Below are 15,432 nucleotides of genomic sequence, written 5' to 3'. Positions count from 1 at the left end.
TGGATGGTGGGGCCCATGAGGATGCTTCAGATTTTCAAGGAGCCACTCCATCAAGAGATGATGCAGGGCCCTGGGACTTCCACTTCTCAGTGTTTCAGCAGCTCTGTGAAACACTGCTGCTTGCAAAACAGGAGAAATGCTATTCCTATGTGCTCCATAACCAGCAGCATTCCCCTGGGAAGGGCTCAGAGGGCAAGGACACTGGCAGCGATTTCCTCAGCCTGCCCTGTCTGAGGCCACGCAGGGCAGAGGGGAGAGCACCGGCTTCCCCAGAGCCAAATGGCTCTCGTGTTGACCTGGCTCTGCCACTCACTATCTTGGTTTGTTTGAGACAAGTCACTTTATTTTTCTGAGCCACAGTTTCTTCATCTGTATTATGGTATTAACATTCTGCCCTTTGAAATTATGCCATGGATGGAAAAAGAATCAGGTTTGTGAAGGTGCCAGCACCCAGCAGGTACTCCACACTGCCCTGTACCTGGCATAGCAGACACCCGATTTCCTTCAGCACCTCCTTTCCAGTGATATTTGTGTTTGATGCCTGAAGCACTAGCATGCTTGTCTAGGGGAGCAATATGGTTGCTTGCCTCTTTCCAAAAACAGCTGGGATGGAGTAGCAGAGCATAAGGAAGTTCTTGCCTCAGAAGCTGTTGTCTCTGAAAGTTTGTGTTCCAAGTGAGTTCTGGGAAGGGCAGTATCAGTGGGGCAATGAAAGGCAATGCAATCTCATTTTATTACCAGTGTGGAGCAACAGAGAGTGAGGCATCCAGTATCCCAGATCACTCGTGGCTTTGTTGATGGTGCCCAGCATTCCAGCAATGAGGGCTAATTGTGTCCCACCAAATGTTAGTGAGGGTGCGTTCAGCATCGGGGCCTGGCACCCTCATGGTCTCAATAGTCTCTCTTTATTTGTTGTGCTCCAGCATGTCGGTGAACTGGGCACAGAACTAACTTCAGAACTTGGATCTTGTTTGCTAAGATGCTTTCTGGGAGACAAGTCAGGGTTGCCTGTCCACCTGCCACTGTCCTGGCATGCTGGGGATGGATGCTCAGATAGCGTTGACTTTCTCTAATGTCAAAGCTGTTCTTTCCTCTTTTCGCTAAAGTCCTCATGTCTATTCCTTTTATGTCTGAACTAAGTTCCCTTCCTTCTTCGGTTCCTTCCTCCCCACTTTCTTTCCTACCTTCCTTCCTTTCTTGCTTTTAGGGAAAGGAGAGAGTGAAGTGAAGCAAAATGTTTAGATTCAGGCCAGGGATGTAAGGGATCCTTTTGTACATGTTTGGGTAGTGCAAGGGTGCCAGCATCCTGGGGGACAGGAGAGCCCTGCCAGACTCCTGTGCTCTGTTGATGGGTATTGGCACCTCCAAGTGTCAAGGACACACAGGGGGACTGAGATTGGATTTGGTGTCTGAGTGTAGTGTGTGGTAGCATAAATAGTGTAACAAGGCTAAAGAAAATATTTAAATCGACTTGTCCTAAGAATCATTGCCAACCCCACACCTTATGTAACAATCCTGCGCATCTTTTGGTATATTACATGTCACATGTTTACAGAATGGCAATAATGCTGTATCTATCCTATTGTTTTCGCTTGTATTTTGTATCTGTATCAACCTATCAATACAGATATTTATCTGTATTTCTGCAGTCTTTATAATTATTCTCTATTGCAAAAAACACCACCATATTTGTTAACTATTATTTATTACATAATTTCCCTAATACTGAATATTTAAACTGTTCCCATGCTGATTGTATAATCAACATTCCATTTTAAATATCTGTCATATTTTTAGGATACATACAGATACATTTGAGTTACTTTTTAGGTTAAATTCTCACTTTGCTGTGGTAAAGGATATGAGCAGTTTTAAATGTTCCTGTTATGTATTGCTGCACTACTTTCTGGAAGGTTGTGTCATTCTGTGATGCCAGTTGCTATGAAAGATCATGCCCATTTCATCACAGCCTCACTAACATTGGATGTTATCAATTTAAAAAAGCAACACCAGGCTGACTGCGAGGGAGAAGCCAAGATGGCAGCATGAGTAGGGAAGCAGAAATCTCCTCCCAAAACCATATATATTTTTGAAAATACAACAAATACAGCTATTCCTAAAAGAGAGACCACACTACATCTATACCTGTGAGAACTCAGCATCTCATGAAGGGGGTAAGATACAAGCCATGACCTGACAGGACCCAAGCACTCCCCCACCCCAGCTCACCGGCAGGAGGAAAGGAGTCAGAGCTGGGAGGGAGTGGAAATGCAGGACTGCTGAATACCCAGCCCTAGTAATCCACGTCGGGAGCACAGACACACATTGCATGGTGTGCTGGATATTAGGGAAACGGAAAAGTAAAATTGGCCAGTGGCTTCCCGCAACCGGCTTCCCTGGGCCAAAAAAAAAAGCAAGTGCTTTTTGAAAGTCTTAAAGGGACAGGGGAATCAAAGCTGTACGGAATAGTCCTGGAACACTCAGCCCAGCAGGCTGGAAATCCTGAGGAACTTCAGGTGCCCTAGGCCCCTGGGTGGCAACACAGCCCAGAAGTCCCTCACGGTGATAACCAGCCTGCCATTCGTTCCCCCCAGCCGGCACAACCCTGCCAGAGTGGCTGAGCAGCTGGAAAGTGGCCCCACCTGCAGCAACTGCCCAGAGTCTCCTCCTGGCAGGCAGCTGCCCGGGCCAGACCCAGAGGCTGCCGCCAGTGTGCAGCTGCCCAGTGCAGGGAGAGGAGACCGGGGCTAGGTGCAGGGGTGGGGTGCTGTTCTCACAGGAGAACACACCCAGCATGCCTGCCTCTCCCCACAGGGCTCTGGGCTACCCTGACAGCTGCCCCACCCATGGCAGCCCAGGAGATTAATCCAGACACTGCTCCCAGTGTGTGGGTAACTGACACAGGCAGAGGAGAAGGGCAAGGTGACCAGCAAGCAGGAAGGGACTTTGTTCTCCCAGATGATACACATGCCATCTGCCTGCGACTACCTCTTTCACCATGAAAAGGTAGAAGAATTTGGTCCAGTCCAGAATTACAAAAACAAACCCCTGAGAGAGGGCCTGGGGAGATAGATATAACCAATCTTCCTGAAAAAGAATTCAAAATAAAGGTCATAACCATGCTGATGGACCTGCATAGAAATATAGAAGAGCTAAGGGATGAAGTCAAGAGGGAGATTACAGAAATGAAACAATCTTTGGAAGGACTTAAGAGGAGACTGGATGAGGTGCAATAGGCCATTAATGGAATAGAAATCAGAGAACAGGAATACAGAGAAGGTGAGGCAGAGAGAGACAAAAGGATCTACAGGAATGAAAGAATATTAAGAGAACTGTGTGACCAATCCAAGTGGAACAATATTCACATATAGGGGTACCAGAAGAAGAAGAGACAGAAAAAGGGATAGAAAATGTCTTTGAAGAAATAATTGCTGAAAACTTCCCCAAACTGGGGGAGGAAATAGTCTCTCAGACCATGGAAGCCCACAGATCTCCCAACACAAGGGAACCAAGGAGGTCTACACCAAGACATATAATAATTAAAATGGCAAAGACCAAAGACAAGGACAGACTATTAAAAGCAGCCAGAGAGAGAAAAAAGATCACTTACAAAGGAAAATCAAATAAGGCTATCATCAGACTTCTCAACAGAAACCTTACAGGCCAGAAGAGAATGGCATGATATATTTAATGCAATGAAACAGAAGGGCCTTGAACCAAGAATACTATATCCAGCACGATTATCATTAAATATGAAGGAAGGATTAAACAATTCCCAGACAAGCAAAAGTTGAGAGAATTTGCCTCCCACAAACCACCTCTACAGGAAATTTTAAAGGGACTGCTCTAGATGGAAGCACTCCTAAGGCTAAATAGATGTCACCAGAGAAAATAAAATCACAGTAAAGGAAGCAGACCAACCAAGTACTAACTAAAGGCAAAAAAATAAAATCAACTATTCACAAAGGCAGGTAAAGGAAACACAGAAGAGTACAGAATAAAACACCTAATGTATAAAGAATGGAGGAGGAGAAATAAGAAGTGAGAGAAATAAAGAATCATCAGACTGTGTTTATAATAGGTTAATAAGCGAGTTAAGTTAGACAGTTAGATGGTAAAGAAGCTAACCTTGAACCTTTGGTAACCATGAATCTAAAGCCTGCAATGGCAATAAGTACATATCTTTCAATAATCTCACCCTAAATGTAAATGGACTGAATGCACCAATCAAAAGACACAGAGTAATAGAATGGATAAAAAAGCAAGACCCATCCATATACTGCTTACAAGAGACTCATCTCAAACCCAAAGACATACACAGACTAAAAGTGAGGGGTGGAAAAAGATGTCTCATGCAAACAATAGGGAGAAAAAAGCAGGTGTTGCTGTACTTGTATCAGACAAAATAGCCTTCAAAACAAAGAAAGTAACAAGAGATAAAGAAGGACATTACATAATGATAAAAGGGTCAGTCCAACAAGAGGACATAACCATTATAGATATATATGCACCCAATACAGGAGCACCAACATACGTGAAACAAATACTAATAGAATTAAAGGAGGAAATAAAATGCAATGTATTTGTTCGAGGAGACTTCAACACACTACTCACTCTGAAGGACAGATCCACCAGACAGAAAATAAGTAAGGATACAGAGGCACTGAACAACACACTAGAACAGATGGACCTAACAGACTTCTACAGAACTCTACACCCAAAAGCAACAGGATACACATTCTTCTCAAGTGCACATGGAACATTTTCCAGAATAGACCACATACTTGGCCACAAAAAGAGCCTCAGTAAATTCAAAAAGACTGAAATTCTACCAACCAACTTCTCAGACCACAAAGGTATAAAACTAGAAATAAATTGTACAAAGAAAACAGAAAGGCCCACAAACACATGGAGGCTTAAAAACATGCTCCTAAATAATCAATGGATCAATGAGCAAATTAAAACAGATATCAAGCAATATAGGGAGACAAAAGACAACAATAGCACATAGCCCCAATTACTGTGGGACACAGTGACGGCAGTTCTAAGAGGAAAGTATATAGCAATCCAGGCCTATTTAAAGAAGGAAGAACAATCCCAAATGAATAGTCTAAAGTTACAATTATTGAAACTGGAAAAAGAAGAACAAATGAGGCCCAAAGTCAGCAGAAGGAGGGACATAATAAAGACCAGAGAAGAAATATATAAAATTGCAAAGAATAAAACAATAGAAAACAATCAATGAAACCAAGAGCTGGTTCTTCGAGAAAATAAACAAAATAGATAAGCTCCTAGCCATACTTATTAAAAGTAAAAGAGAATCTACACACATTAACAGAATCAGAAATGGAGAAGGAAAAATCATGATGGACCCCACAGAAATACAAAGAATTATTAGAGAATACTATGAGAATCTATATGCTAACAAGCGGGAAAACCTAGAAGAAATGGACAACTTCCTAGAAAAATACAACCTTCCAAGACTGACCAAGGAAGAAACAGAAAATCTAAACAGACCAATTACCAGCAACGAAATTGAATTGGTAGTCAGAAAACTACCCAAGAACAAAACCTCCGGGCAAGATGGATTCACTGCTGAATTCTATCAGACATATAGAAAAGACATAATACACAATCTCCTTAAAGTTTTCCAAAAAATAGAAGAAGAGGTAATACTTTCAAACTCATTCTATAAAGCTGGCATCACTCTAATACTAAAACCAGGCAAAGACACCACCAAAAAAGAAAATTACAGACCAATATCCCTGATGAACATAGATGCAAAAATACTCAACAAAATATTGGCAAAGTAAATTCAAAAATACATCAAGAAGATCATACACCATGATCAAGTGGAATTCATTTCAGGGATGCAAAGATGATACAACATTCGAAAATCCATCAACATCGTCTACCACATCAACAAAAAGAAGGACAAAAACCACATGATCATCTCCATAGATGCTGAAAAAAACATTTGACAAAACTCAACATCCATTCATGATAAAAACTCTCCAGAAAATGGGCATAGATGGCAATTACCTCAACCTAGTAAAAGCCATATATGACAAGCCCACAGCCAACATCATACTTATTAGCAAGAAGCTGAAAGCTTTTCCTCTAAGATCAGGAACAAGACAGGGATGCCCACTCTCCCTACTGTTATTCAGCATAGTACTGGAGGTCCTAGCCATGGCAATCAGACAAAACAAAGAAATACAAGGCATCCAGGTTGGTAAAGAAGAAGTCAAACTGTCACTATTTGCAGATGACATGGTATTGTACATAAAAAACCCTAAAGACTTCACTCCAAAACTACTATAACTGATATCTGAATCCAGCAAAGTTGCAGGATACAAAATTAATACAGAAATCTGTTGCATTCCTATACACTAACAAAGAACTAGCAGAAAGAGAAATCAGGAAAACAATTCTATTCACAATTGCATCAAAAAGAATAAAATACCTAGGAATAAACCTAACCATGGAAGTGAAAGACCTATACCCTGAAAACTACAAGACACTCTTAAGAGAAATTAAAGAGGACATTAACAAATGGAAATTCATCTCATGCTCTTGCCTAGGAAGAATTAATGTTGTCAAAATGGATATCCTGCCTAAAGCAATTTACAGATTCAATGCAATGCCTATCAAAATACCAACAGCACTCTTCAATGAACTGAAAAAAAATAGTTCTAAAATTCATATGGAACTACCAAAGACCCCAAATAGCCAAAGCAATCCTGAGAAGGAAGAATAAAGCAGGGAGGATCTCACTACCCAAGTTCAAGCTCTACTACAAAGCCACAGTAATTAAGACAATTTGGTACTGGCACAAGAACAGACCCACAGACCAGTGAAACAGAATAGATAGTCCAGATATTAACCCAAACACATATGGTCAATTAGTATATGAAAAAGGAGCCATGGACATACAATGGGGAAATGACAGCCTCTTCAACAGCTGGTGTTGGCAAAACTGGATAGCTACATGTAGGAGAATGATACTGGATCATTGTCTAACCCCATACACAAAAGTAAATTTGAAATGGATCAAAGACTTGAGTGTAAGTCATGAAACCATAAAACTCTTAGAAAAAAACATAGGCAAAAATCTCTTGGACATAAACATGAGCAACTTCTTTATGAATGTATCCCCCTGGGCAAGGGAAACAAAAGCAAAAATGAACAAGTGGGACTCAAGCTGAAAAGCTTTTGTACAGCAAAGGACACCACCAGTAGAACAAAAAGGCATCCTACAGTATGGGAGAATATATTCATAAATGACAGGTCTGATAAAGGGTTGACATCCAAAATATATAAAGAGCTCACGCATCTCAACAAACAAAAAGCAAATAATCTAATTCAAAAATAGTCAGAGGGGCTGAACAGACAGTTCTCCAAAGAAGAAATTCAGATGGCCAAGAGACACATGAAAAGATGCTCCACATCACTAGTCATCAGAGAAATGCAAATAAAAACCACAATGACATATCATCTCACACCAGTAAGGATCACCACCATCCAAAAGACAAACAACAACAAATGTTGGCAAGGTTGTGGAGAAAGGGGAACCCTCCCTCACTGCTGGTGGGAATGTAAGTTAATTCAACCATTGTGGAAAGCAGTATGGAGGTTCCTCAGAATGCTCAAAATAGAAATACTATTTGACCCAGGAATTCCACTGCTGGGAATTTGCCCTAGGAATGTGGTGGCTCAGTTTGAGAGGGACATGTGCACCCCTGTGTTTGTCACAGCACTTTTGTAATGGCCAGGAAGTGGAAGTGATCTGGGTGTCCATCAGTGAATGGATGGATGGGGAGGATGTAGTGCATATACACAGTGGAATGTTGTTTGGCCATAAGAAGAGGACAAGTCCTACCGTTTGCAGCAGCATGGGTGGAGCTGGAGGGTGTTATGCTCAGTGAGGTGGACCAGGTGGGGAGGGACGGGTGTCGAATGGCTTTGCTTGTCTGTGGAGTATAAGAATGAGGAAAGAGCTGAGGGAGCAAAGCAGCAGCGGACTTCCGGAACCCAGAAGTGGACTAGCAGTTGCCAGGGGGAGGGGAGAGATAAGGGGGGAAAAAAGAAAGGGGGCATTATGATTGGCATGTATGGTGCGTGGGGGGACGCGGGGAGGACTGTGCAGCGCAGAGAGGATGGGTGGTGGTTCTGTGGCATCTTGCTGCACCTATGGACACTGACCGTGGTCGGGTGTGGGGAGGGGACTTGGTGATAGGGGGTCTAGTAGACAGAATGTTCTTCATGTGGTTGTGGATTAGTGATACCAAAAAAAAAGCAATACCATTTAAGTAGCAAATTAGAACTTTTAAACCTCCACTTTCTTAGAGGATCTGCAAATGCTCTCCATAGCTCCTGCAGGAATCCTGGGCAGAAGTCCCAGGACCCCAGAGTTAGCCCTGAGGGGTAGGCTTGTATGCTCGCCTTGGCTCTGCATAGAGCCGAAGGCTTGGAGCAGGCTTGTCTGAATCAGCCAGCCCTGTGTCCAACAGGGAGACAAACTTTCCAGCAGCCACAGTCCAAGGCGTTAATGCATCCTAAGTCAGTGTTTAGAAATTCAGAATACATTTAACATTATAAATGGTCAGCTGAGTAAAGGTAATTTAACCCATTAAAGAAGTGAAATACAGTATTGTTCTTGTTCTGTCTTAATGCAGAACACAAATCTATCGTATCACTTTAATCTTTGAGCCATCATGAAATAAATGTCAAGAATCTATTTATAAACTGCTCACTGCCTATCATGCCTGCTCTCATTAACATCCCCCTTCACTCCTCACAGCCACCTGGGAAGTGGGGAAAGGCCAGGGCTGGAAGACATAGGAAGAATGAGTTGGTATCAACATGACATGGCAAAATAGCCAACTCTAAAGATCCATTGTCCCTCTGGCTAAGGAACCCCCGGGCCCCGCGGAAAGGTGTGTGGGCTCACCCTTCTCCCTCTGTGAGCACACAGCGGAGAAGAGGCCAGATTCCCACCAATACTCTGTCTTCCTAAGAGACCGGAAAAAAATCCTCAGCAGAAAGAAGCAGTTAATATAAATAGGAAGTAACTCATATCTTAAAGTATGCGAGGTCTCTGACTGGGAGTTGAGGGGACAGAGAGAGTAGGAAAGCGGGTAGAAATGCCATCCAGTGGACCTGGAGGATGGATCAGAGACCAAGCCACAAGGGAGGCAGTTGAACCTTAGAGCAGAATGGGAGAAATGCTCAGACTCATAAAAGGAAGAAAATGAGCTCATGGTAGGTGGGGAGAGAAGAGAGGAGATTCTCAGCCCTCTTGGAGGCGGAAGTTTGGTGTGTTTGTGGTCCCCCGTGTATGCGGAGCCTGGCTGTATGGATAACCAGCACAGAATAAGGAGGCAGATTCATAATTATTAGGGGCCACGTGGAAAACAGGTTCTGATCCTTCAGGGAGGAGCTGCATCTTAGAAAAAAAATTTTTTTTCATGGGGGTTGTGAAACTCGGTTTGCATGGGGGCAAGAAGAGGATGTCTGTAAAGGGATGTGGCCTTCACAGGTGGGCATCTGGGCTTCTTGTGGCTGGTATGTGCAATTTTCCTGATGGTACGGTCAGACCTAAGAAGCTGTCTGTCTCATACCGCATCTGTGACAAGCCAAGAAGACTAGGAAGATGTTCATAAGGTCCAGAAAATTTTCCTGGCAACAGGTGGACTTGGGATGCCCAGAGAAGATTGGTTGCTGCATTTTTTTCTGCTTGGTGCTACAGCGATGCAGGCACACACATGTCTGGGATGCTGAGGAGGTGAGGAAGGCGTGTTAGGGATGGAGAGAATTTCCTAAAGACAGAGTCCACTGCAGCTAGGGCTTCGAATTTGGCTCACAGGCAAGGTGCACAGTCTCAGTGGGAGCTGTGATGTGAGTAGGCACTGGCCTCTGCAGATCCTCCTCCCTGCTCTGGTCTTGCAGATTAGGGATCAGCCACATGCTGCTTGAAGCAGACATAAACAAATATAATAGCAAATTTTGTCCCTGTTTACAAATGGACAGATTGAGTGTCTGGGATCATTCAGCAGCTCAAGCAGCTTCTATTTTCCCAGACTCTTCTTGACTGCTTTCCTGGTCAGCAGGGCTCTGTGGCTGAGGCGGCACCAGCATCTCTTCCATATGTTTCTCCTTCTCCACTTAGGCTGGAAGGACTACAAAGGCAGCTTCTGTCTTTCAACTGCACTCACTGGTCACTTAGCCCAAACTGGACCCACAAACGCATGTAGCTTGAAGGCATCCAAGTGGCCCATTCAAATGGCCACACCAGGCTTTTGTTAGTCAGTTTCCACTCGATCAGAGCCAGCTTCCTTCTTTTTCCTTCTTGGAACATCACTTGAAAGGTAGAAAAGAACCTGATCTTAATTCTTCTTTCAACTTGACATGCCCTTTTGAAATCATACAAATAACAATATCTGATTGTCATGTTGAATTGTGAGCATGGATGTAAAATGCTTCGAAGTCAGACCGAAGCCAAATATTAGGTCATAAGTCAACATTTTGCTGAGAAACTCAGTTACTAAGAGGTTGAAAATTTATACTTTTCATGAGAAAATTTGTTTGCCAGTAGGAAAAAACTTCAAAGACTGTTATCTTCCCATGTGGAGGGACAGAGATGAGTGTAATTTTGCAGCCTGGTCAAAGTCCTTCAGGGACTTCGGAAATTGCCTTAGCCAAGGAAGGAGGCTTTGATGTAATATTTGGATTGCTTCCTGAGGTACAAGTCAATGGGTGGCACAGGAGTATGTCATTTCTTACAAGTTTGTTGGGCAAAATTGTGCAAATGGCTGGAGCAGCCTATGCCAGCCGGGGTCTGCCCCACTCTGTCCACAAATGCTTCTGATGGAAAGCTGATGAGAAAATGAGTCATTTTGGCCCATGTGCACTTTAGACCTGGAAGGCTGTAAAATCTTGACTACTTTCATCTAAACAGCTATGGTACTCTTTGAAAAGTCTCAGTGGACATGAAGACTCAAGTGAATAAAGGCAGGAGACTGGAGCAACGCCCTTGACAATTTCATGAAGCTTGTTACTTGCCAGCTTGCCCTATTGTGTGTGATGGTCCAGCCCTTCTACCAAGCCCAGCCCTAGGTCTTCTAGCACCTCTTGTGAGTTGTGTAGGAGGGAAGGAAAAGGAAAAGAGGCATCTGTATGTTCACTATAGAATTAAAATCAGGCACTTTGCTGCATTAAGAACATTGTGCTCTATTTTAAGCCAGCCAAGTGACAATGTCTAGTTTGCATCTCCTTCCAAAAAGCAAAGCAGCTCTCATTCCTTCTGAGTGCCCAGACTTTATGCCATGTCAGCATCGTGGCTCAGGATGGGATTGAATGCTGGCTGCGGATGAGTGTGATGGAGTGGAGACTTCAGCTGTGGCTGCAGGCAAATTCCTGATGGAATAATCTGCAGCCATTGCACTGATACAGAAATCCATGTGTATTTGCATGTCTGCATATGCCTAGGTGTGCATATGGGCATATAAAAGTGTATGTGTGTATGTGTATGTTGTTGTGCAGGTGTATGTGTGTGGGCACAGTCTCATTTGGGCACTGAAAGGCAATTGGCAGAAGCCCAGCCTGACACCCAAACAACCAGGCCTCTCTCCTTCATGGGCCCTTCCACAAGCATGGCAAGTTCGTGACTCAGATACTGTCCTGGTCACTTAGGGCACTGGCCTTAGGGCTGCATCCCACATCCACTCTCAGCAGGGCCCAGTGAGGTTCTAAGGAGAAATATTAAGTGGATATTTTTATGCTCCCCCTAAATCCCTAACCAGAAAAGCTCAGCTCCCTGGGGTCAGATTCTCTGCACTCTCCAAGGTGAGCCTGCTAACCTGAGAAATAGGTCCACGCCCCTGGGAGACTCGTCATAAAGCCCATCTGTAGCTGCTCTGGGAGGTGTGCTGGACCTGTGCCTCCTGGTGGAGGGATAGCCTCACATTCTTTTATGCCTCACCACAGTGAGAGGCATCAACCAGTGGTGGAACTTGTCGGCCAAAAAATGGAAGCCGAGTTGGCCATGCTGACTGGTGGGCAGAAGACCATTTAGGAGGCATCATTCAAATCCCACCACTGAGATACCTCACTGCTCAAAACTCACACAGCAGGCCAGGCCTGCCTGACTGCATGTGAATTTCGATCTTTCAGGCAAAGAAGGGGAACTACGCCTTTCTGTGGGACGTGGCCGTGGTGGAGTACGCAGCCTTGACGGACGATGACTGCTCTGTGACTGTCATTGGCAACAGCGTCAGCAGCAAGGGCTATGGGATTGCCCTGCAGCACGGCAGCCCCTACAGGGACCTGTTCTCACAGAGGTAAGGCAGGGTCAGCAAGGCAGGACTTGGAAGATAACCTTCTCTTAGAAGATGAGCGCCAGCGCAGACTCGCTTATTTGTCACACTCCCCTCAGCACCGACTACGTTCTGGTGCAGGTGCCTCCTCCCACCCCGCCTGGTGCTGCGCCAGGTCCTGGGATAAAGAGCAGGGAAAATATGGCCCCTTCCCACGAAGGTGCATAGTCTCAGTGGGAGCTGTGATGTGAGTAGGCAAGGCCAGCAGTGAGGGTGACAGAGAGAGTATTTAGGGGATGGAGGAGGGCATCTGACCAGACCTTTGTGCTCTATTTGGATTGTGCTCCTGAGGTGGGAAGGATGAGTAGGAGTTAGCTAGATAGGCCCAGTAATTTAAAATTAAATGAATGATGAGTGAATTTGGCAAGGGCCCAGTAATTACTTCTTAAGATAAAGGCAAAATGGGAAGAGTCAATGTGGAGATTTGAAACACAGTTGGGTCAGAGAAGCAGAGTGACTCCACAGTTATCTGCGCATGGGCTGAGGGGGCAGATGCTCTGCTGGGTGGGGAAGGGACTGCAGAGAGTGGACAGCGGCTCATTACCTGCCTCCTCCCCTTCCTTCCCAGATCAGCTGCCTGGTAATTAATATGAGCAAATGTAGGTGTGTTGGGTCCAAGTGCAGAGACTAAGCGGAGGCGCATGGATCCTGACCAGCAGAAATGAATACAGGGGGCCTAGTTTGCATTGGCCTGTGTAGCTTCCCACGTGATTTGCTGGTGTGAGTCCATCCCTTGAGCCTGATCTTCTCTGGATCCTGGGCATGATCAAGTTTCCAGGTGCTTAGTCTGGAGACCCGGCTGGCCTCTTTGAAAAAAAAGATCTGTCATCATCCTACCCATGTTTTCTGCCCAGAAGCTTACCTTAGTCCTTGACCAGCTTTCGTGGCCTCCCAGACAGGTTGGAAGTGAAGTGCACGGGTCAGCTCAGTGGCTTTCCCCAACAGCCAGCCTGCCAGCACAGGCTCCTATTCCCAAGGATGCCTAAGTGTTGGGCCCTCCACAGACACACATGTGTGAGGTGACATCCTGGTGGGTGAAGGGGGCAGAACTACAGAGCCCAGAAAGGAAATCCCAAGGACAGGCTCTACCTTGGTCTGCCAAAATCCAAAATGTGGCAGAAGTGTTTGAGTGAAAAGTCTCTTATGGTGCCCAGGCTTAGCGGCAGCCCCAGCTGCCTGATTAGTGCATGTGCTCAGCACTTACAGTCATCCGTTTCCAGGGGCTAGAGTTGTTAGAGAACATCCATTTAACACAAAGCCCAGAGAGGGTGACCTGCTCCGAGGCTCACTCGGCCAGCTGTTGGCAGAGTTGGGAGGAGGCTGCAGGTCCCCTGTGCCCCAGCGCTGTGGGACCTCCAAGCCCTACCCTCATCCTTCTGAGTCCTGAGCCCAAACCCCATATGGGAAAGGCCAGGAGGCCCTGAAACAAATCCATTCATCCAGGGGCTTTTTGCAAAACTGGGGAAAAGGGTAGAGCTAATTAAGGTAAATAAGGCTTTTAGGTTTTCTCTAGAATTTAATCAAGTATATATTCCATGTCTCCTTGTGCTCTCTAGAGCAGAGAGGGATGATGACAAGGGAAAAGGAGGAGCAGTGATTTATCAGTGGATCAGATTAAAGGCGTGAGGAAGGATGGCTTCCATCCAGGATGTGTGATACATCGCTGTTCTTGAGGTCTACCCCAAGTTGGTTTTCTGAGGCTTGGGACATTCCATAGACCATCAACCTGTGAGCATCTCTCTCGAGCAGATGGGAAGAGAGCTCGTGGGGACAATGAACAGCACCACCGAGACAGCTCACGTGGCCCAAGACAGCGCTCACAGAAGCCCAGGTCCCCAGTGAGGGAAGCTTAGGGTCTCTGTGCGCTCACACTGCTCAGAGATTTCTGGAAGGTCTGCTAAACTGAATGTTGACACATTGGAGGGAGAAGAGAGCTTGGTTCTCATCTGGGTCATCCAATGGAGTCAGAGTAGCTGGGGCTCAAACTAGGTCAGAGGCGGAACCTGAGAATACTCAGTCTAGAGGAGGAGATGGGTGGGGAGACGGCATCTGCTCACCTTCAGTATTATAAGGCTGGTTGGGTGCAGAAGGAATCTGATGCCCTTTGTGTGCCTCCAGAGGACAGCGGACCAGGACCCATGTGGGGGTGTGGGGTCGCTAAAGAGCAGGCTTTTCCTGGGACTGGCCTGTGCATTAAATATCAGCTTGCTGGCCATAAGGCTGTATTCAAAATGTCTCCCCATAGAGACTTTGTGGTCTCTACCCATAAACAAAGTGGCTGTTCCAGTTTCCTTGTTATTCTGACAAAAAGTGATCTATTGCTCTGTGCTTTCATGAGAAGGTTATTGCTCTATGGCTAAATAAATGTCCCCAGTGGGTGCTGCTGGCCTCCTGAACTATCATCATCTGTCTGGATATTGCAGTCCCTCTGGGCGGGAAGCATTCTACCTCTACCACCTGGGAGGATGGGTATGTAATTAGGGGGAACAGAGGTTGACCTCAGGTTGCCAGCTTACTGCTGCCAGTGGTTCTGTGAGAGGCTCAGCTGTGTGGTGTGTACAGAGCTGTGGGCTGCCCCTCACTGAGGCATGCCTCGGAGGAGCAGGGTGCCCTTCCAGGGAGCAGTGCTTCACATTGTTTACAGAAGGGTCCTGGGTAAATAGCAGATCCCAGGCTTACCTGGAAGTGCTGTAACCTTCTTTCCTCTGTGTGTGTGTGTGTGTGTGTGTGTGTGTGTGTGTGTGTGTGTGTGTGTGTGTGTGTTGGTGAGGGGTTGAGTGCTGTAGCCTGTGTGTGGATCATGGCATGAAGAGTGGGCACTCAATAAATGGTTAGCAACTTAATAGCCATTTATAGAGCACCTGCTGTGTAGCAGGCTCCACGGCTATTAACTAAAGGAAAGCACCTACAATTGTATCTGTCTGGAAATAGGACAACTGGCTTCAGGAAGTGGCTATTATTGCTCAGGCTTACTCATAGCAGGAGTATAGATTATTATGGAGTGCATTAGTTTAGCCTCATTCCAGGAGTCATTTGTGCCTGTGGCTTGTTTTAT

At 45.3% G+C, this 15,432-nt stretch overlaps 1 protein-coding gene across 6 annotated transcripts in view; it reads left to right on the top strand.

Annotated features, from left to right (window-relative positions):
* The window catches only part of GRID1 (glutamate ionotropic receptor delta type subunit 1), a 699,381-nt gene that overhangs the window by 670,308 nt on the left and 13,641 nt on the right, over positions 1–15,432 (top strand). For 4 of the 6 annotated variants that reach the window (XM_073241118.1, XM_037003097.2, XM_037003096.2 and 1 more), the window contains one exon: positions 12,175–12,341. The exons of the other annotated variants lie outside the window; for them this stretch is intronic. In XM_073241118.1, coding sequence (XP_073097219.1) covers positions 12,175–12,341 — 167 coding nt within the window. The remainder of the gene's footprint in view (positions 1–12,174; positions 12,342–15,432) is intronic. 6 annotated transcript variants of the gene reach the window in all.

This window comes from Manis javanica, chromosome 7 (assembly GCF_040802235.1).
Source record: "Manis javanica isolate MJ-LG chromosome 7, MJ_LKY, whole genome shotgun sequence".
NCBI classification, from domain to species: Eukaryota; Metazoa; Chordata; class Mammalia; order Pholidota; family Manidae; genus Manis; species Manis javanica.
Note: the sequence above shows the minus strand (reverse complement) of the source record. Positions and strands in the feature narration are given on the sequence as shown.